The 24,446-nt window shown below is 34.4% G+C and overlaps 1 protein-coding gene and 1 pseudogene across 1 annotated transcript in view; both read left to right on the top strand.

Annotated features, from left to right (window-relative positions):
- Nucleotides 1-24,446, top strand: part of DPYD (dihydropyrimidine dehydrogenase) — an 862,187-nt gene that overhangs the window by 181,500 nt on the left and 656,241 nt on the right. The window contains exon 4 of the mRNA XM_047084253.1: nt 17,969-18,056. Coding sequence (XP_046940209.1) covers nt 17,969-18,056 — 88 coding nt within the window. The remainder of the gene's footprint in view (nt 1-17,968; nt 18,057-24,446) is intronic.
- On the top strand, nt 8,074-11,311 carry LOC124515400 (60S ribosomal protein L12-like; annotated as a pseudogene).

Here is a 24,446-nt window from a genome sequence, read left to right on the forward strand (position 1 = left end):
ATTCATTTTTGAAAGAGAATGCGAGCAGGGGAGGGGCAGAGAATGAGAGAGACACAGAATCTGAAGCAGGCTCCAGGCTCTGAGCTGTCAGCACAGAGCCCAGCACAGGGCTCGAACTCACGAGTCGTGAGATCATGACCTGAGCTGAAGTTGGATGCTTAACGGAGCCACCCAGGTTCCCCAGTCATTTCTTTTCTTAGTATCATCTCAGTTTAGCATTGTTACCTTACCACCAATTTATATATGTAAAAGATTGTGGAAGGTGGCAAGACAGTATAAAATTTTGTGTCTTACAAGTATTAATCTAAAACAGAACATTTTTAAAAATCAGTATGTAGTGGTTTCTACATAGTATTAAAAACATAATTCATTACTTATCTTCTAAATATACCAAGGTTAGTTTGGATAAATGCAAATTTCTACTCTGACATTACTTGATGGCTAGAGGGAAAGAAAATATCAGACAGTTATAAGGTTAAGAAGAAGCCATATGGATAAATTTGTTAGATTACTTAAGAGTTAATAAGTATAACATTAGAAGCCAAATGGGCATTGAAGATTCAAAAGCCAGGATTGTAGCAATTTTAAGAAGCATAGACTAGAATAGGTTTGTGTCTGTGGATTTAGTAATGCTGGTTTATAGGTAGGGTAGTAAGTAAACATAACATAATCCATAAGACTTAGCTCCAGGGAGGCATGCTACACATTTGTGGGGTAGGTATGGACACTAGCAGACAGAATATACAAGTGAATAAGTGTGTTGTGAATAGCTACTTGTGTTTCAACACTTTATGTATTTCTAATGATTCTAAAATAAGTATTATCTCACTTCTCAAATGGAAAATGTTAGACAAAGAAAGATTAGATGGCTTATCCAATCCCCATAACCTCCTAGTGGCAGTGACAGGATATAAATCCCTATTTTCTGGCCCCACTCAGTATTCTTTTGGTTATTTTGTGGTACATTTTCTAGAAAAGAAGCTTGATGTTTCCTTTGCTGGGTGCTAAAATGGCATGATGTAGATAGAAATAAATGGAAATTTCTTATTGTAGTATAGGTAGAGGAGATCAGTTCCTTATACCTAAAAATGGAATTAAATAGCTTTTTTAAGGACTTAATCCAAAATTAAGTCAGACTGCCAAGAAATACAGAGTGGAGAAAAGTGATCCTCATCACTTAATGTAGCTGAACATTTTGGACCTGAACACAGTTGTCAGATACTTTACCATTTTTATTGCGGTGGATTGGATTTTTTTCAAATTCTTCATTTTCCTTTTAAAGTAACAATTTCCACACTGCTAATGAAATTTTAGGAGAGGTATCACTGTAAGTTTCAAACTATGTTCCGTTTGTTGAAATATTTTTTCTCATTCAAAAGAAAATGTTCAGAGTTTAAAATTTTGGTGATTCTTGGGGCGCCTGGGTGGCGCAGTCGGTTAAGCGTCCGACTTCAGCCAGGTCATGATCTCGCGGTCCGTGAGTTCGAGCCCCGCGTCGGGCTCTGGGCGGATGGCTCGGAGCCTGGAGCCTGTTTCCGATTCTGTGTCTCCTTCTCTCTCTGCCCCTGCCCCGTTCATGCTCTGTCTCTCTCTGTCCCAAAAATAAATAAAAACGTTGAAAAAAAAATTAAAAAAAAAATTTTGGTGATTCTTCTTTAAAAAAAATTTTAATGTTTATTCATTTTTGAGAGACGGGGGGGGGGGGAGAGAGAGAGAGAGAGAGACAGAGCACCAGGAGGGAAGGAGCAGAGAGAGAGGGAGACACAGAATCTGAAGCAGGCTCTAGGCTCTGACCTGTCTGCACAGAGCCCAAAGCCATGGGCTTTAGCCCACAAGCCCTGAGATCATGACTTGAGCTAAAGTCGAATGCTTAACCAACTGAGCCACCCAGGTGCCCCCAAATTTTGGTGATTCTTTATCGAACTTCCCCCCAACTGAAAACTGAATGTGGTCCTTGTTATTGTTTTTTGAAAGATTTTTACTGTCATAATATCTTAACATTTGAGAAACATATGAAGAGAACATCAGATCATGGTCTTTTTGTACTAGAAGTCATCTAATTGCATACCCATTCCTGAAAGATAAGAAAACTGAGACTAAATCAGGTTAATGCTTTGATCAGAGTTGTATAATTTGTCAGTAACAGAGTAGGACCCAGAAAGCACCCTTTGCTCAGTGCTTTTTCAATGTAGAAAGGCAGTTATGAATTAGATTCTTGAATGTGTTTTCCTCTGAGAGTTTATTTTTAAGTATATTTGCTTCATGACTGAATCACTGTGTGATGGGAGATGTCTATAAATGATATAATCAGGGGCAGGTGTTCCTTTTACTTGGACAGTGTGCATTATGGGAATTTAGTAGTGCAGACAAAAAAATTGTTGAGGTCCAAACTTCCTTCACTTGATAAGGGTATGTGGAAAATGATGATCATTTTTCCCCCTAAAGAGATTACAGAATTTATATCCCTTTGGAATCCACAGTGAAACTTTGAAAATACTACAAATATTTCTTTTGGAAGCAGATGTATGTAATATGCTTGTTTTTCAAATTAGCTGATCATAAATACTTTATATACTGTATTTAGTACTGAATTATAGCTCTCTAAATTACTTTTAAATATATGAAAAGAGGAAAGTCTTAACACGGCAAAAATATTTCTGTTTGTAGTAATGGGAAGTAAATTACCTTGTAAAAATTTTAATTTTCCCAAGGTAAGAATAATACAAACCCTCAAAATTCAAGCTTGTGCATAGTCCTCTTTTTATTATTATTATTACTCATTTATTTATTCAGCTGACATTTGTTGAGCAGCTGGTATGGCTAGCTGCTGGAAGTACTGGACTAAATCAGCAGTCTCTCTGCCCTTGTCAGACACCCTCCCCCTCACTCTCCTGCTCCAGACACCAGGATCTTCCTTCAAACCCTCCAACCTGCTGAGCCTCCTGCCATCTCATGGCATTTGCACATCTGTTTCCTCTGCCTTCTCCTTTTCTCTTCTCAATCTAGTTGATTTCTACTCATCCTCGAGATGGCAGTAAGAACTTCCAGGATCCCTTAATCCCATTGCTTTATGCTATCACAATTCATCTTTGTTTGCAGAGAAATGTTTGTTTGTTTGTTTGTTTAACTCCAAGCTACAGAAAGGAAGTATCTGTGTCTGTTTTAGTAGCCATTATTTTCCCATGGCCTTGCACCTAACAGGCACTCAAACAGTATTTGTTGAATGAATGAATGTCCTCCTGAGACCTATCAGCTATTTGTGGATGCAGTTAATTAAAAATATATATATAAAAATGTGAAAAATGTGGGGATATGAAGAAGTAAATTAATAACCTTTAAGAAGTGAGGAGGTAATTGAGGAAGGCTTCTCAAGAGGAAATGATACCTGTGTTATATCCTGGAGGATACCCAGGAATTTGTCAGATGAGGTGTATGAGTGAGGAATTATGCATTTTGTATTAAGGGAAAAAGCAAAAACAGAGGCAGGAAAATGGAAAGAATATAATATGTTTAACTAAAAATACTGCTTTTGTATTAGCATTACCAAAATCAATATTGTACTGTCGCCTTATATATAGAACTTTAACAACACCTCTTCAATAAAAAAAGATTTATGCACCCACTATGCTGGGAAAATAGATTAATATCTGCCTAGCTTGCAAACCAATTTCTTCTCAGTGGGTTTGTTCTGAGAAGTTCACCTTAAAAAAATGGCAAGATGGGAAGAGGTGGGACATTTCACAGCTTGAATGAAAATGTGGTACGTAAGAAAAATGTATTCTCCAAACTTATTTTTAAACAAGTTTCTCTTTCTCTTTCTGTATACTTAAAGTTGAAAACTTAGGTGTCTCATCATATGAAATTCATGTATTGGAAGAATATCCATTTTAGGTGTGGGAAATAAAGGAGTCAAAAAGAAGTATACCTCTATCACAGAGTTTCCCTTGACAAAGGGAGATTCATTTGCCTCCCTGACTACTCCCACCATCCTAGGTTCTAATGCGTCTTTTCATTGTTGACAAATTAGGTTTGCCTACACTGACTACCCAAATGTGGAATTGGTTACTGAAGCAGTCTCATCAAAACTGTTACTGATGAAGTAAAGAAGAGATCACTTGGAGAAATGAAATAATGAGTACCAAGTCATTGCTAAGTGTAACTCATCATGCTATGTATCTGTAGACATGCTTGGCTCTGTGGTGTGGCTGCTAATTTCATTATAAACCTTATGGATGCACTAGCACTTATATCTTACATATTTTATTCCTCATGATCTCTCCTGGTTATACTTTTTTTTTTTTTCAAAATTATACCACTTCACTTCTGTATTCTACAAGCTCCCTTGAATTGGCTTGGAAGATATTTTTCATTTATGTTTTTCATTTATTGAGCAGCTACTATGAGCATGACATTGTTGTTGGTGCTCTTCATAATTATCTCATTTAATTTTCACAGGAACCACGTGGTAATTATTATTTTACAATTTCACCATAAAACTGTGCTTCGCAGTAGCTACTGAAAAACAGTGCTCATTTGTTCCATTATATTCTCCATTGTTCGTAGATAATCATACATACAATTTACAATGATTTACGTTATTGAGCACTTATAAGGCAGGCACTAAATGTTTTACATATGTTAATTTTTTTTAAATCATCCCTATAATGGTATGATGTCTAGCCTATAATTAGCAAGATATAGGAAAAAGTTGGGGGCACAAAGAATTTAAATAATTGTTCTGGGATCACAAAGCTAATAAGGATAGAGCTGGGTTTAAATCCAGAATCCATCACACTACATTTTCTTTTATGGTGTTTTGTGATAAGTACTTAATGGATTGTATATGGGTAAAAGAAGAGAGATCAGTTAAGAGATGATCTGTTTGCGACTGAGATGAATCCAGAAGTAGTTGAGCAGAGAGCTCTATGCCACTTTCAGTAGATGGTAGTAAATACTTCTAGTCTTTCACATATCTTCCTCAAGTTCTATATTTCTTGGCCTGCCCATAAGAGACACAGACACACGTGCGCGTGCACACACACACACACACACACACACACAGTCTGAAGAAAAAAAAATCCACTTATTGTATTTTTAGCGTTATATTGGTGTTGAAGCTAGAGGAGTGAACAGATGGGGGTACCTCTAAACTTGGGGCAAGTCTGTGTATCTCTCACCTCTCCATTACCATACCTTCGCATCATGAGAATGTATATTCATGAGTCTGACTTCTTCACTGTGAGCTTCTTGAAGGCAGAGCCCATGTCTTGTTCATATTGGTATCTTTACAATCTACCTAAATACCTAGCAAATAACAAATGCACTGTACGTATTTGTTGATTGAGGAAGTAGGGAAGGAAGGAAAGAACAAAAGAATGAAGGAAATAATATGTTAAGATTCCACAGACCATGAACACATTTAAGTTCTATTACCTTCACTGGAATTCTTCATTCAGCTTTCTTAAATTTAATCGTGCATGTAACATACTATGACAGCATTGTCAGTGTTATAATGAGAAGCATAGTCAATGGAATTTTCCATTTTTACAAAAATATATATTATTTGCCCCTAGCTTTTTTATTTTCCTATTTTTACAGTTTAAATTGTATCAAGCTGTAGGCAGCTAATTTTGATGACTATGTTCAAGGTATTATTTCTGAATTTGTGTCCTTTAGCTTGTAAGCTAATTTTTTTAGAATAATTTTTTGTAAGAATGTTCTGATAATGATCAGGCCATTTTCACATTAGTTCCTTTACCAAGCAGTGCCATTGCCTGAAATTTTGGTCCACCTTAAGATATGAATTAAATTGTGAAGATTAAGCATTTATATTCTTATCTGTTTTTCTCCCATATTCGTTAATTTCCTGAAAGTTCTGCATATTCTTCATGTGCAATGTCAGCATCAACTCTTAGGCATAAACTCCTAAGGACTGGAATAATGTCTAAGTTATTTCAGAGAGAACCTCATAGGAAGTAATAGTGGTCTGCACAGCAACTTTAATGGGGACATTTTGGCCTTTACTTTTTTTTTGCTGCAGTATATAATGTTCCAAATGTTGCATAGTGACATAATTATTTTGGGCTTGGTCATGATTATAGATGTCAAATGTGTTTTTATTTTATCTATTATGACTTCTATTTGTGATATTATAGAATGTTTCTAGTTGCTTTTATTTTGTCTGTCTGGTATTTCTGTTGGAAAGACTGATCTTCCTAATTTCTTGATGGGTAATTTACATATAAGAAAATGCTTTGTAAAGATATCAGGATCTGCAAGTATTATTGTTGAGTACTTTGTGAAGTAAATGACGAGTTTTGTTAGATTGTTTTTTAAGGCAACCATTTATGGAATATATAGCATAATAATGCTATAACATGCATGGCTTTTATCTGTTATATCAGAAAATCTTTCTCAGGTTCTCTGGGGCTACTGGCTATCATTACAAGGAGAACTACTAGAGAAATGAAATGATGATGCCTACAGGCTGGGCTTTGGAGAAAGTCAGACCTGGATAAGAGTCCTGAATCTGGATTTCACAAACTGTGAGGCAAGCTCTGACATTATCATATGCTATTAAGATTTTAGAATGAAATAGAAGAGAAAACTGTCAATCACAGACCTTTAGGGTATTTTTATTAACTTCTTAATGATCACCAGGATCACAGAAATAGGAAATAAAATATTTCAAACCTAAAACTGAGAAGGGAATTGTGTACCTTATTGTCTTTATCTTTAAAGTGAGAATTACAACAGTACCTATTCCATCAGGTTCTTGTAAAGATATAGTGAGTTAATATTTATATCTGCCTCATCGAGTGAATATGAAGATTAAATGAGATAATACTTTTAAAACATGGCATAGCGCTAGCATATAGTACTAGCTTTAAATAAATATTTACTCAATAAATTAAACAAAATATAAACATTTTCCATTATATGTGTATATTATTTACATAAGTGTGAAGAAAAATTATTAAAAGATATATTTTTTCCAAACATTAACAGCAGTAACTGGAGTTATTACTAAAATTCTGGCTGCCTTTTTTATCCAGTTTCAAATTAATCTATTTCCAAGAAAACCAACAGCAAAGACAAAGGAACACAACCATTTCTCACTGAAAGAGGAAATAGAAGAGACACCAGGAAAGTGAACCAGCTGTTGCATTCCAATGTGATAATTGCTTTGATAAAGGAACCCACAGGGTGCTTTGGGAGATTGGAATGGCAAGAACCAGGGAGCTCCATGAGAAACACCTAAACTGAATTCTGAAGCAGGCTTCAAGTGTGGCTTTTGAGGCAGAGAACATACTGGAATGCTTAGAGTTGAATTATTCCTACTGTGCTATAATACCTAGATAGCTAACATGTGGATAAATTTGTTTCTGAATTCTATTATTGGTGAATGATATAGTATTATTTTAAGGCCAAATAGTTTCTTCCACTGTTGTTTTAACTTAATGAGTCCCTTCAGTACTTGTGCTGTCACTCACTCACTGTTTATTTGAGGAGACCTAACCCTTTGTTCTGTTAGCTTTTGTGAACCACCAGCTACTCAGAAGTATATTCCATTGTTAAAACTCTTTTTAAAAACTCTTGACTGAATCTTTCAGAAGACTTTTGGAGTTTTCAGGGAAAGGAAAAGAGACTATGGCAGCATCATTGGTTAGTTTTTCCTTGGTCAATTCAAATGACCAAAGTAAAAAAATTAAAATTACACAGGATATTGTGATTTTAGTTGCCAGTGTCAAAGTATGTTAAATTTTAAATTACATGTTATACTTGCTCATTACAAAAAAAAGAACTCAAGCCGTATAACATTGTATAAAGTTAAATCTAAAATACTAGCCCACTGCCCTTAAGTAGGTTTACATATTTACAGATATTATTTTTTCATAGTTAATGTGTCACGTAAATCCAGGAATTGTATCATAATAAATAGCCTATTTTATTTGTTGATTAAACTATTTGACTTTTTTTCTATTTTATGTCTTTATTATTAGAAACCAAATAACAGTCTGTTAGTATTACTATTATTGTTATATTATTTCTGAAATTGCCTTCACATAAGTCACAAAATATACAGCTTTTTCAGTTTTGAAACTTACTGATAAGTTGACTTTTAGGGCATCTATGACTAATATATATCACTTTTTTGTTACCTTCATATAGAGGCTTCATTGACATTAAGTTAAACATACAACAGGTGGTTCAAAATTTGAGAAGATAATTTGCACAGCATATGGATATGCTATAAAAAATTATGTCTTTTTTTCTAAGAAGCCTGGAAAGATCCTCAATATAAATCAAAGAGTTTATGACACTACTGGGGATATAGTCCAGGTGAAATAAGATTATTGAGTAGTAGGAAAGCTATAATAAAAACTGTCAGTACTGTCACCCAGTTCCCTCTAAGGTCTGTAAAGGATCAAAAGTATATTGAGCATCATCTAGCAGCTGCCTAGAATGTGAGGGGAACCACAATTGTGATGAGCAACAGTATGCTGGGTTGGAAAAAATACACATAACTTGTTGTTAAGTTGAAAATGGTAGGTAGGATTATAAAATGTATTGTGAGGCTTGATTTTTTGAAAATGGCTACCTGCTAACTAAACATGTAACTGATTTTATTATGGGTATATGTATTCACATGTATATAAACTTATACAAATTAAAATGGCATATAAATACAGGTATTTTATTAATTATAAATAGTTACCTAGGGAAAGACCATATTTGTACATAGATAGTATATAGGAAAGTGCTACCCTTCCATGGAGGTTAAGAAGTTCTTTATTGCTACCTTACCATGTGGCAGCAATTGAGAAGAGGAAGGGAGTGCTTTTGGCCTTGGGCTCAGAAGAAGGAAATGTGCAACTGTCTTTTGTCATCCTGAATCCACTTTCATCAGACACCAGCTGCCTCTACCATGCTGCCTAAGTCCATTCCCAGTGAGGTCAAAGTCATATACCGGAGGTACAGTGGTGGGGAAGTCAGTGCCAGGTCTGCCCTTGCCCTGAAGATCTGCTCCATGGTCTGTCTCCAAAAAAGGTTAGTGATGACATTGCCAAGGCAACTGGTGATTTGGAGGATCTGAGGATTACAGTGAAACTGAACATTTAGAACAGAAAGGACCAGATTGAGGTGGTACCTTCTGCCTCTGCCCTGAATTTCAAAGCCATCGAGGAACCGCCAAGAGACAGAAAGAAGCAGAAAAACATTAAGCACAGTGGAAATATCACTTTTGATGATATTGTCAACATTGCCCCACAGATGCAGCACCAGTCCTTAGCCAGAATACTCTCCGGAACCATTAAAGAGATCCTGTGGGCTGCAAGGTTGATGGCAGCCACCCTCACGACATCATAGATGATGTCATTAGTGGTGCTGTGGAATGCCCAGCTACGTAAGAACCACAATGGAAAATATTTCAATAAAGGATCATTTGACAGCCAAAAAAAAAAAAAAAAAAAAGAAGGAGAAATATGCCTAACATAGGCATGAAAATATGGAGGTACTAGGAGATGATCTGTGGAGCAGGAATAAAGAAAAGCCTCTTTTATCACATATATTCTCATATTTACAATTTGCATTCCTCAGATAAATGCTTGGCTATACATCCAAAATAAAGATAAGTTACACTTTTAGTAAGGATATAGGTATTTTCAAAAGCACAAACTTCACAGTATATTGTGTAGTCCAACCTGTCATCTTAGAATTTAACTAATTTTTAAGAGGAGATTATTTTTTACCTCATACTATTAGCATGGAGCAACAAACCGAAGCCCTAAGAAGAAAGGATTCAGTATAAATAGCGTTGGATCACTGATGAGATTGACATGTGTTTTAGGGATTTGATTCCTGAAGAAGTGCAGTGAATAACGAGTTTTCCATAAACATGTATGAGCAACTCCATATGGGCCAACTGCTAGCATAGATACTGAGAACCAAAGATGAATTATAGTCTCTGCCCTGGATGAATCTGTAGTCTTTTTGTTTTATTTTGTCTTGTTTTTGGATTGCATTAGGTAGAAGTTTCTTTTCCCCTCATTCCTTTCATTCATTCTCTCACTCCACATTATTGGTACTTAAAATGTATATGATCCATGGTAGCTGCTGTGTGTCTTACAGAGAACAACAAATATGCAGCCAGAACTTGCTTTTGATAGTAAGCTCTGGTATACTCATATCTACACATGGTAAAATCCCACTTATGCTCCTACTCTAGCATAAGTATCTCTGTCAAAGAAGGCTTCTCTGATTCTCCTGAGATAGAAATAATTTCTCTTCCTTTTGAAAACTCATAATGAGAAAATGAAGACTTTAAGCATATATTTATGTTTGTCAGATATCCACTCTGTTTACTGTCTATAAATAGCAGTAAAACATTGTGCTGTGACTCTTAAGCAACTCCTTTCACGTTAGAGAAAGTACCATATAACTTTCAGAGCATTTTAATGATTATAAGAAAGCCTGTTAAGTAACTAAAGAAGTACATATTATTAATGTGAATATATAATTTAAAAATTTATAATAAATTTCTGAAGTACAAATTATTCTCTGCGTTTGCATGTGAGAAAGCTGATGCCCAGAGAATTTAAGTCATTTGCCTAAAGTCTTAAAACCAATAAAGTGAAGTCAGTAATTAAATACGGGCACTCAAGCACCAGAGCCTTCTCTCTTCACCTGTGTGCTATGCTTTCTCAGTGAGTACATTTAAAGGCTTTGGAGAAGCAAGCACATTTGAGCACTTAGTTAACATTATAATTTACATAAGTCTGTGTGTGTGTGTGTGTGTGTGTGTGTGTGTGTGTGTGTGTGTGTGTGTATACACATATACATATTCAGTCTTATTTTTGCTGGCTGCTTTTAGAATAGCCACATTTTGCAAGGAACTCTAACCTAGGTACATGGCTTATCACTATGTCATTACTGCAAGACAGAGAAAGCTCTTTATCTTCTTCTTGAATCTAGCATCTTCCTTAGTCTCCTTAAGTATTCTCAATCCCCACCATCTTTAAGATGGATAAAGAATGGTTTCCTAAGAGAGTGTTGCCAAGAAGACCACCCCTTCAGGACATAAAGCAGAGCTTTTATCAATGATATTCTGTTTTTCTTAATTATTAAAGTCTGCCTCTGTAGACTGCAAGTGACTGGGATCAAATTATATTAGAGATTTTAATATCTAGATGTCTCCTAGGCAGAAAAACATTAAATAAATATTTTTATCTTTGTTTTATATTCGTCGACTTTAACTGTTTCTATATTATTGATATATAAAAAACATGAATGTGTAATATTAATTAATAGTTGCAGTAACTTATATTTTATTCCATTTCAACAATTTCAACAATAGTTGGTAGGTATGATGCTCTACTCTTTAAATAAATTGGTAACAGAGAGAAATTGGAAATGAGGGTGCTCTTTCCGTGCTACTACAACCTTTAGTGATCCCATTCTCCCCCGTAAGTCTTAGCGTAATTATCATCAGTACCATACATTTGGCAAATACATTTTGTTTTCTTTACACATTATGATACTGTTGTTTGGTAATGTTATTTAAATCTTGTCTTATTGTTTAGTATTTCTATTTCTAATATTTTAAAGCCCCAGTAGATTCTGAAAGCCTTGAGGATTGACTCCCCTTCCTTTAGTTAGACTTGTTTCTCTTTTCATACCCACTTGGTTTTATCTTCTGTATGTAGCAGTGGTGTGTTTATTTTCTTTCAGCGACTCTTCCTACAGTTATTCAGGTACACTGATTCCACCCCATCCTTTTTTTCCACCTGTGTGCGACACAAAAACTGATTTTCAATTTCCATCTTCTCTTGTAAGAAAGAGAAAAATCTAAGTTTAAACTGCTCTTAAGAGCAGCATCCTCAAAGACTTATGATGATACTCTCTTTGTGTAGTAAAATAGGAAAATGTGTTTAAAAATTTTTCAGAAGGTTGTATGCACTAAGTTTTTATGGAACTGTTTTATTTGCTTGTAGGATAAGATATACATGAATTTGTGGCTTCTTCTGCTCTTGAGGTTTTTTAGCATACTTAATTAAAAAAATAAAATATGTTTAAAAAGTGTCTTTGTAATAGAAGTGGCTATACCAAAGTTATTAAAATGTAATAAAATTAGCTTCCTAAATTTAGGAATTAGTGCCTAAATGACTACTAAGGTTATATAAGCCTTTGAAACCATGTGAGATTGTAAAACCCTAATGTTTTCATCTTGACTTGAGAAGCTTCTTGAAACCTTTTACTTTTTTTTCCTTAAACTAAAATTGGACTCCAAGAGAGAGGATACTGTAGCCTTTTCTAGCTGTGACATCTTAACTGCTTTTTTCTGTCTTCAAATTACTCTGGCAAGGAGGCAGTGATGTTGCAAAGAGATAAGGTCAGTAGAACATCATCTTTTAAAATTCTAACCTGTCTTCATACGTGAATGGGATAGTCCTGAGTGTAAGATGGTAAATGCATTTTAGTAGTTTCCTCAACTGTCTTGGCCACTGGTCTCCTTATGCTTCTGGGAGATTTCTGGAGCCTCAATACTCTCGTCTATGAAGTGGAAATAAAAGCCATCTTATTAATTTTTAAGAATCAGTCATATATGAAGATCAAAAATGAGTATCAAAATTTAACTAAAGGCCTTCCTTTTAATTAAAAATATACAAAAAGTGTAAAAGACATTTTTTAGCCACTCATATCTGAGAAAACCAGTAATTCTTGATATAGACTACAGAAAGATTGTAGAAGAGTTTTTAACTATGTTTTATCACTAGACTCATGATCATGATAATCCAACAAGATATTTTGAGTATCGGTCCTATGAATTGTGTTCTGTTCTAAATCTTGCTTGTTTTGAACTGTCTCAAAACACCTATAAATGAATGGTAATTTCTAGAGGATAAATAGCTCTAGTTAAAAATTATGTTTTCATATTACCTACAAATTATGTAATTATTAAAAGTCTAAAACATGAATATCACTGGTTCAGCATCACCAAGACAGATTGGTGCACAACTTAAAAAGTTCAGTTACCTTTAACAATGTTGCTATACCTTCCCAGCCAGCTGACTGTAGAAGCTGGGCCAAAATATATACTACGAATATTCAAAGTTAGTTCCAAATATCCCTGAGCTAGTAAGAATTTGTTGTGTAATTAGAGAAGCAGAGTCAGGAAACATATAGGAGAGGCTATTAATTGAATATTGAGAGATGTAAAGAGAATATTTGGCATCTGAGAATTGCTCTTGACTGTTTCATATATCAGAACATTGAATTGGTCTCATTATGTTTTAAAGATATCAACCATCTTTCTTGGGTCTTTTAATTGTGGTGGGATCTGGTACAAGGATTGCAAGCTGTGGAACTCAGATATATATTAAACACTTCCAACTCCCCCCCCCCCCAGGGGTTGATTTACATTCCTTGATTTACATTCCTTCCATTCAATTATGTGCCATTTCAGTAGAAATATTGCCAAATTGGGGTAGGATATTAGACTACATATTTGCCTATACTGGTGATTATAGGGTATGGAGGTTAGGTCCTATACCTATCCACTACATTTCAGTTAGTTAGACCTTCCAAATCAAGGTATATCTTCCAAAGATCTGAGGTAACACAACATCAATGTTAGGAAAATATCTTAAAATTTTTCTAGGTAAATATTAACTTGCTCAGTTTGATTACATATAGACTAGTGTAGATTATACATAGCCTGATCAAACAGTGCTAACTTGATTGAACCCAGTCTAGCAAAAAAAACAAAGACAATGCAATATGAGTGGGGAAAGGGCAGAGAAGCAGAAAAAGAATCCTAAGCAAGCCTACACCCAGCACCAAGTCCGATGTCAGGCTACGTCTCACAACTGTGAGATCGTGACCTGAAATGAAATCAGGAGTTGGACACTTAACTGACTGAGCCACCCATGTGCCTCTGATTTTTTGTTTTTAATTGAGGAAGAAACTGTTATTTAAACTCATGGATTAGAAAATTCTTTAACAAGCATAGGTCACAATTCCAGCTGCTATGGATGCTTAAAAATAAAAGAAGCAGGCATCTGTTCTCAGATGTGTAAAGAATGAAGTGTTCATTTCTTTACTTAGTATAATTTTTTTTGGTGTTATTCTATAGAGTAAAACTGTCCAAGCTCACTAATATTTGGGGAGAGGAATCATGGCGCCCTTTCCCTGGAGAAAGATCTTTATATCTTTAATAGTTTTTGTCCCTTAAGTAGCAGTACTAAAGTTTTCATACATTTTTTATGGTCATGTTGAATCATGAAGGATTAACATTATTAAGGATTCTATATTTTGCTCTTAATGAAATCCATTGTTATGCCCTCTATTAAATGTGGAAATGAAAAAAGTTTATCACTAGTAAAAAATCTAAGATGTTTCATTGCTTTAAAAAATCTAAAATACTCCTTTTGGTATAAATATAATTATTTGGGGATTAAAAATATTACATGATTGTTTATCTGAATTAACTTTTGGCTCTTATAGTGCATTTAAAAATAAATTGCATTATAACAGAGTAACTTTGAAACATAAAAGGGGAATTAAATGAATGAAGATAAAAACAAGTGTAATTTAAATGTTACTTCTTAGGAAAAATTTATGTAGAATGGTGGTTTACAATAATTGTTGACATATTCCCCTAAGTACTGTGTCTGTGATTTTTCATGGTATCAATCATTTAAAGCAATTTAGGTAATAACATTCTGACATGCATTTCTGCTATTTTATTTACACCATTTGCCTACATCATTGTAATGCAGTACCTTTCTGATTTGGTACAGTAAATGCACTCTGTAATATCTATTATGGCATGGTCAAAGGATAATTTATTGTCAAATAGAAAAATAGGTCAACACTAATGTCACTTGATGATCAACCCTCCCCCCCCCCAAGTTTAATAAAACATCTCACCAGTATGCATTCCAGTGCAGTGGTTGATATTTTATTAGGACTACCTGGCTATAGCAGTAGTGTAATTACTGAGCTGTCAGAGTGATAAGTGGGATTAATGGCAGCCCGATGCACTTTAGTCTGCAGAGCGCTTAGAGAATTGCAAGATGGTATTATTATCAGAGTCTGCCCATTCTGGCATATTCATGGCACCAAAGAAAAAAAGAATGCTACAATTCAGGTTTGCATTGCCCTGCCTCATTAACATCTGACATTTCCAACAGCTGTTATTTGTGAACTAGCTCAATAATAAAAAGGGAATTATTTGGTAAAGAGGCTTAATAACCACAACTAAAAATCCTTACATTGTCAGTGCTGTTAAGTGAATCTGTTTATGTTGAATTTAAGATTTCTCTAGAAGAACAGGACAATACACTGTGCATTAATTTGGCTCATTCATACCTGCTGACATTATAACTTTATATTTTAATTGCCTTATTATTCAGGTTGGGTATTAGAAAAAAGAAAGGTAGGAAACTTGTGAGTTCATTAGGGATAAGCAGAATCTATATGACATAAATGATATGTATACACATGCACACAGACATATATATATACACACATATACACATATGAAACAAATAAGTACATTTGTTGCTTTATTCCTGTGAATTGCCAGATATTTTTAAAACTGTTGAAATGACTTTTTTTATAAATTAGAAGATACTTAAGATGGCATATTATTTGCCAAATTTCTAGCTATTTTATTTTACTACATAATAGGAGATCCTTTCAAACCACTAATAATGCTCAACATATTTATCCATGTGAAGATAACACATAAAGTATCACCTCATTTCAACATCATAGACCAAATAGACCATGTATTATGCTCTGTTTGCATTGTTTTGCAATGTATGCTGCTGATTACACTTTCAAGAAGTTCTTTTTGAACTCAGTGACAGTGTTTTAGGGAAAAAATCATAAGTATGAGAAGATAGGAATTCAACTAAATGATAAATGTGAATCTAACAATGGCATTTAGAGAAATGATAGGGGAGAGGTTTAATGACTACATTTCAGAGAAGACAATTGATTATGAAAAGCCTTCGGTACTCATTGTGTAAAATTTAATTTAGAGAGAAGGCTAAGGGCACAAACCAGAGAAAAGAGATCAGATTTAAAAACAAGATATTAATTAGGTGCTGAGAAATTGGTTCAGACAATGAAGAGAACTCTCCTACTCACAAAAGAATGACAAGGAGACCAGTATTGTTTTCTCAAAGGAAATGAACCAAGGTCTTTACACATGGAAGTAGATAGAAAATGAGCTAGCTAGTCACCTTTGTCACCAAGCAGTGTAGGATTCATTCTCAATGAAATTCTTGGAGAATTCTGGACTTCTTACAAGGGTGACAGTGGTGTATCTTAAGTTTCAGATCTCCAGCCTGATTCTTCTCTACTCCTGATCTCACTGTGTGACAGACCAGACTGCATTAGTTTATGTACCTTGTACTTTTCTCCAGACCTGGGTACATACTGACTTATTCTCTTGAGTGACCTTACACTCCAAATCCCACCCTTTTCCTCTTCCCTAATGCCCACTCATTCTTCAGTCTTCCTTCAGAGTGTTACTCCTCCCAATCAGCTTTCCCTGACTCTCCGCCTCCAGTACTACAGTTCCTCTGATATCCTCCCTGAGCATGCTATTTTCACCCAAATTCACATTGACAACTACAGTTGCCTTTTATATGTGTGAACTTCCTCCAAATCGCAAGGTGCATGAGAGTAGGACCATGGTGGTCATCAATTTTATATCCTCATATTCAAGGTTCTGACATGTAACAGGGACTGATTAGATTTTTATTAAGTGAATGAATAAATGAATGAATAACACACATTAATGTGCAAATTAAGGACCATTCTAGCCCGTGGTTTCAGTCCTGAAGTAGTAATTAAACAATCATGATTCTTGCTGTGTGGATCGAACCATGTATAGCAGAATCACCTCAAAGGCTTTTTAGTTTTTTTTTCAAAATAGTTTCCCAAGCCAATAACTCAGACTCAGGAGGGGCTCCTCTGTGGAAACTGTGACATTTACCAAGCTGGTCCTTAGGTACACTAAAGTTTGAACATGTCTCTGGTCGGTTCTCCAGGAAGCAGATTCTGAGATGGGATTAGTATGCAGGAAATTTATTAGAAGATCAACATTTGTGCAACAGTGAAGGAATCAGGATTGGACAGACAGCCATAATAAAGACTGCAATGGATTTCTGCAGACGTGTTCCCCAAGTCTGGGCAAGGGGACTGGGCTCTAACCTCTTCATTGACCTGTAATTGGAAGCAGGCTGCTGCTAGAAAGGGGACACGACCTTGGTTGAGCCTGTTCTCTTTGACTAAGGGCACAGCAGCAGGGGAATAAATGCTTCATTCTGGAAGGGGGTGGATCTGGGCTATGCATTGAAGCATGTACTACAAAGGCCAGTTGCCGTGTGAATAGTTTGGAGGTTAAAGAACATCAGAAAATTGGAGGAGAGAGAGATGATGGGAGGGAAAGAAGGAGGGATAGAAGAAATGTGGGAGACAAAGTGGGAGGGACGAAGGGCGGAAGAAAGGACGTTACAAGGAGTTAAATGACAGAGACTTTGCTTTTGTGTGTGTATAATAATTGCGGGCTTTAAGGCATACAAAACTTTTATCATTAAAGACTGCATTCTCTGAGCATTGTCAGTTTAGTGAGAGGTCAAAAAAGACTGATTTAGTAAATGAGTGAATGATGTATCTTAAATAAATATGATCCTTTTAATCTCTAGGAGGAACATGGAGAGAAGGGGCAGTTAACCTGAGTGGTGCTATTTTATACATCTCAGAAGGTGTACAAAAAATGAAACCCAGATACTCTATGTTTACTGCTTAAAAAAAGATTTTGTACCTAAAAATAGCACAATTTTATTTGTTCTTACTAGACACTAACTCTGAATGGGTGTAGGGTAGAGAATATATATAATATTATCTCACTTACCTTATAGTTTCTGTATCTGGTTATTTTATTTCTTAGGTGCCTGAAATGTGCTGATGCCCCCTGTCAGAAGAGCTGTCCAACTAATCTAGATATCAAATCATTCATCACAAGTATTGCAAACAAGGTAAATTCATATTTAGCTCTGCAAATAAAATTAACAGCATTTGATCTTGATGTCTATCTACTATGACCTGTCTTGGTAAATTGGGTTAAAGTATTAGAAATGTGATTTCTATAGGCATGTGAAAATGTAGCACATTTTATTAATTAGCCTCTTCCAAGTTTTGATATAATTATTGTAAAAATGCATGTTTATTGTTTATTGATTTAAAAAATTAGTTTGTGTTGAAATTAATGATTTTTTCATCCAAGGCACTCACTGAATAGATTGACTCTAGGTAAATGCTTATAGATAGGAACTGTCATTGATTATCAAAACACATTTCAAATTTATTAAATATCTGCTTTAAAATATGTTTTGGTATGAAGCCTGGCACACTGAGACACGTCAAGGAATTGAACTTTTCCCTGGGGCTAAAATTCAAATAATTTTATTTAAGATTCTGAATAATTCATACACACTAGATAGACTTATAACCAAAAAACCCCAACACCAAAATATAGAAAACAGGCTTTTGTGAGCATAAGTAGAACAAAAGGAGTTTTAACCTTTTTTTTTTTTTTTTTAATTTTTTTTTTTTTCTTTCAACGTTTATTTATTTTTGGGACAGAGAGAGACAGAGCATGAACAGGGGAGGGCCAGAGAGAGAGGGAGACACAGAATGGGAAACAGGCTCCAGGCTCTGAGCCATCAGCCCAGAGCCCGACGCGGGGCTCTAACTCACGGACTGCGAGATCGTGACCTGGCTGAAGTCGGACGCTTAACCGACTGCGCCACCCAGGCGCCCCTTAACCTTTTTTTTTAAACCAATGTAAGACTAAGCACAGTTTTTCATTCACTTAGTGAATTTTTGATTAATTAAATGATTAATTAATAGTATCTTTTCTTTGTGAAACAAGTATTTGTGAGCTCTTTGCCAAGTGTCTGATGCTTTATCAAATGAGCAGGAGATGAAGGAGGTCTTCCTATAAGGATGTAGAGAATTCTTTGTTTCACAAGGTTTGACATTTATGTTCTAAAATGCTGTAAAAATCCAATAAATGCTCCTTCAACAACCAGGTACCTTTTTTATAAACATCATTTCTCAATGTCAATTATTTTTAAAAAAGTATTTCAAGAGAAAAATGGTACATTTATATAGTTTTAAGATTTCAAAAGAAAGATTAAAACTTAGGTATACAGTATGATATTAATCTACATGGTCATCTTTATTAGGATTTTAAGTGTAGGTTAAATTTTAGATTGATCACTTATTGTGAACCCAGGAAAAATTGCTTATTTATGGAAGAAAGACAGCATCTGTCCTACAAGGTTGTGGTGTAAACTAAATACTTGTATGTGAAAATCTCAAACATATTATTATTTAGAAAATAATAATTTATTATTATTTAGAATTATTATTTAGAAAATAATAATGTATTATTATTTAAAAATATTTTGTTGATATGGAATTATTAATTATCCAATTCATTCAATATGGCAAATGGTATACAAGGGATTACTGTTTTTATAGCTGTTATATTTATTTAGTAGCTGCTATGTACCAAACACAGTGACAGGTATTGCGTCCCTGCTATGGCCCAGCCTTTTAGAAGTTCATAATTTATAAGCAAAAGCAGGTACATAAAAAATTAAAAAAAAACACTCTAACTATAATTGAATGTGGTTAGTGCTGCAACCTATGCAATCTAGAAAGTGTATTCAGCATGCACAAAAGCAGGAATGTATATATGTGGTAAGTTTAGGCAGATGTTATAAATTCATTGTGGCTATAAAAGGGCCTAGATTACATAAAAAAGAGTGATGGGAAAGAGACAAGGCAATTAGATTGGGATTCACTTGTGAAAATATATTAATTCTATGCTCAATATTTGAGACTTAATCCTAGACATAGAGGAAATTATCAATGCTTTATATTTGTTTTGTAATTAGGAAGAAGAATTCTAGGAAGTGATCTCATTTATTAACTTCATGGTATACCACACATCTATCAACACAAGACCTTTGTCTTATATGTGAAAATAAATAATTTATGTGAAACTTATATGTGAAACCTTCTTTGTTTAATAATGACTTCACAGAAAAGGAGTGAAACAAAATGTCCAGAGTTTGAAGTCTAATGTGTTTTGGCTAAAATTATTTCCAAGGTACCAGCCTTGACTTTAAGCATGAGACAATATTACAATTATGATCCATGCTGGCTGGATGTTCCCTAGATATTCCAAAATTCATTATTGATATTGTGATTCTCATTAGCATATACTCCATTCATTCAAGGTTTATGCAATTTTATAGGAAAAAAAAAGACAAATGGAATAATGGTATTCTTTGAGAAGTTAGTAACATGTCTAAGTAAGATCAGAAGCCTATTTTAGAAAAACTTTCTGTTTCATTAATTTGTTTTCTTTATTGCCTAATGAAGTGTTATACTTAGCTATTTATTTAAACAGATTTTATATGAAGAGAAAATATTTGGAGACTTTTAATTGAAAATGTGATTTTTCTATAGACATTTAGGGAATTCTATCGGTAAGTAGTGTTTTGTTGAAGAATCACTGTAGTAATCATAAAAGGTCAGATATTCTTGTTCTTTAAAGCCTTCAGCTTTTTAGGTATTTACCAGCTGTGTACAATGTAGGCTGTCCCACACTGCTCTGCCGGTGGACCTCAACTCAGGAGGGGGGTTCTTTCCAGGTTGAGAGGGTAATTGAATCGCCAGACTCAATGAGCCTTGTGCCTCTTTGAGAAAAGGATGTCACTTGTATTGTATTGTGTTAGGTTTCTGTGATTCAGTGGAGTTTAGGCCAATACTTCCATTCTTTATTTTCTTACAAACTGGATTACAGCTCTAGTTTTCAAAGGTACAGTCAATTCCATTGTACCTCCTCAGTCAGTTTTTCTCTGTTTCATTCATGCAGGCTGTTGTTCTCAATTGTATCTCTCAATCGGAAGTACACGTTTCAGAGTCATCAAACTGTGAATACTGGGTTATATTTCTTGATAGCTTCCCTTTGGAAAAAAAAAACAAACAGCACTTTATATCAGAATGCATGAGGCCAATCTATAAATGTAATGAAAAAGAATGACTGTTTTTAAAAATGTTCTTTTGTTTCATAATGCTTTATTTTAAACAATAGAGGTACTTTCTCTTTTCAAAATTTTCAATACAATTGTAAAGCATTGATTTTTCCACCTCTTTGCATATTTTATGGAGTCTGTGTGCCCAGATTTGTGTGGCTTTTATACCTAGATAAAAAAATTTAATAACACATATTACAGAAAAGCTGACTAAATGAATCAATGTAAAATAAAAATCTCTTCTTTATCATAGAACTCTACTGAAAGTAACTAGAAGTCAGAGGAGCAACAAAATTTAACCAGCAGAATTCATTTGATAAATGCTATTGACAACAATATTTTAATTTAAAATACTGATATATGTGCGTGTATGTGTGTGTGTGTATACTCACATATACACACATGCATGTACCTGATGCAAGTGTTACAAAACAGAAGTGCAGTCAGTAGATTTACTTCATCCTCCTTTTGAGTTTGCTTTTCAATTGCAGTGGCTAAGTGGTTTAATACCTTTATCAAGTAAAATGTTGATCACTTCCAGAATAATCTTCTAAAAGCATAGCTCTAATTATATTGCTCACTTGTTCAAAAAAAAAAAAACAGTAGTGGTTTCCTAGGTCCTAGAAACTAATGTCCAAACACATAACTTATTATGTAAGACCATTAGGCTTTCTCCCACTATTATGACAGAGAAATAAGGAGATGAAAAAATATTAGGAAGTCCATAACTTAATATGCAATAGTGTTTGAAAATATGAATATTTTAGATGTGTAAAATAAAAAGGTAGAGATAAGGTTTCCTTCAGTACCCAAGGTTAGTTCCCTCGCTTGTTTTGCTAGATGATAACTGTGAGCACCTCTGTTCATTCTAAGAGGACTGTCAGAAACTTACCTGCCTGCTGCCATAAAATGACACTCAAGAGAACACAGCTTTTAAAAACTCTGTTATGCTCTAGAGAGTAAGCAAGCCATTATCCTGCAGAGTTGGATATGCCAATTGGTTGAAATAAATAGTTCTGAATTCATGTGTCCATTTCCTTTACAGTTAAGATGCCAATATTTGAATAATGTGAAAAATGTATTTTTCTAGGACTGAATATATTCAAATTTTTACGACTACTTTATGGCATGGGTTTGTATCATTTAGGGTACTCATCTGAGTGGGTCTTCCAGCACAAAGTACTATACTTCAAATAAGCTTGTCCCTAAGTCATAAAACAGTGTTTTCTGTATATCAATTTTATCCTTTTACAACTCCAAGACATAGTATTGTTAATGCTTTATGAGTCAATGTTTGATTAGCTTTATTCACATTTTTCCTAATTTTCTTCATTTTTTTCTTTTTCTAATCTTTTTATTTTCCATATTGGAATTTCCATTGGAAAGTAGTTTACTTTTGCTTGCACTGATGCTATTGAAAAATTAATAGAAACTTAATTATTTCTCATTTGATATTACATGTCTTTTGTAATATCTGTCTTTGAACCTTAATTATTGCTCATTTGGTGCTTTAAAGATCTTTTTATTTTCATTGTTCAACTAAACAGTGATTTATCTAAGTTGGATTTCTTTTTATTTATCCTGCCTGGTTTGCCCTGGTGTTCTTGAATCTATGCATTGATGACTTTCCTCATCTGGGGGATTTTCTCTTTGACCATCATTTCCTTATGGAACTCTTATTAGATACATGTTAAACCTTCTTACTCTGTTATCCATGGCGGTTAACTTATCCTCTTTATTTTGCATTTTTAAAAACTCTGCTAGCTTTTAAATCATTTTCTCAGCCTGTCATTTCTTTAAATATATAAAAATACTCATTTTTCATACTCTGGGAGTTCCACTAAAGTTTCTATCAGTCTGATTATACTGTTTGTAGTTCTGCTGGTTCCACTCATCATGCTTTGTTTCTTCATATGTTTGTTTATTTTTTTTTTTACTTTGCTGATTTTCTTTGAAGCTTTATCTGTGGAAATTCTGTGAGGATCGCAATGAATACATTTTCTTTACCAGGGATTTATATTTGCTATGTTCTCAGAGGACCTGGAAATGGGATCCAGTGTTCACCTGGTTTAGCAAATGCCTTTAAGATGATTCCACTTATTTTTCTGTCTTATTGCCTTGTCATTTTCAGTCCTTTGATATGACAGATCATGAGTACATTCATGGTCACTTTTTAAAAATATTTTACCTATAATTCTAACTTTTTAAATCTAATCTTATAACAAATAACTATTTCTCAGTACAGGTGGAAAAGTACAATAATTTAAGACCTAATGGGTAGTCTAGAGCTATTGAAACACAGATTTTTATTAACAAATACTTAAATAGTAATTGGGAAGCTATAGGAAGAAAGAAACCTTTGGAAAAATAAGACAAAAAGATTTACCACATCAGATCTTGAAACTAACTATACATCTTCTAAAATCACCATGCAGTGTTGGTACAGGAATACATTTCTGAGGCAGATGAAAGTCTGTAAAGAGAACCAAGTAAATATGAGAAGATAATGTGTAATGAAGAATGTATTTCAATTCAGTGGAAAATGATGGGTTCTTTGAAAAATAGTTCAGCACAATTTTGAATTTACTTTTAAAACCCTTCATTAATCCATGTAACATAAACTTTAAATGGACTAACTTTTAAATATTAAAATGTTTTAAAAATAATTTGGAAGTCATAAATTATGTGAGAACAAATTTTACTATGCACATTTTAAAAGAAAAATTAACCAAACTTGAGACCAAGTGAGTTTTCTTTTTTTGTACCATGTATTAACTTCTCTGCTATCAAAAATTTCCTTGGTATTTAAATGAGAATAATAGCCTAACCCAGTATACACATGGGCAGAAGGTCGTAAACATTACAAAGAGGTAGTGCAAATGATTAATAGCCGTATTAGAGATGTCTTACTTCTATATTAGCCAGAAATACATAAATCAAAGGATGAGACACCACTTTCTCTCATCATATTATTGAAGTTAAAAAGTTTAATAACCTCTGGGCACCTGGGTGGCTCAGTCACTTGAGTGACTTTTTTTTTTCCTATTGTTTATTCATTTTTGAGAGACAGAGACAGAGTGCGAGTAGAGGAGGGGCAGAGAGAGAGGGAGACACAGAATCTGCAGCAGACTCCAGGCTCTGGGCTGTCAGCACAGAGCCTGACGCAGGGCTCGAACCCATGAACTGTGAGATCATGACCTGAGCTGAAGTCAGATACTTAACCAACTGAGCTATCCAGGAGCTCGAAGTGACCAACTCTTAATTTCACCTCAGGTCATGATCCCTGGGTCATGAGATAGAGCCCTGCTTTGGGAT

The sequence above is a fragment of the Lynx rufus genome, unplaced genomic scaffold (genome assembly GCF_022079265.1).
Source record: "Lynx rufus isolate CCGP_SWC_20201006 ecotype Redwood Valley unplaced genomic scaffold, mLynRuf1.p SCAF_2, whole genome shotgun sequence".
In the NCBI taxonomy this organism is placed as follows: Eukaryota; Metazoa; Chordata; class Mammalia; order Carnivora; family Felidae; genus Lynx; species Lynx rufus.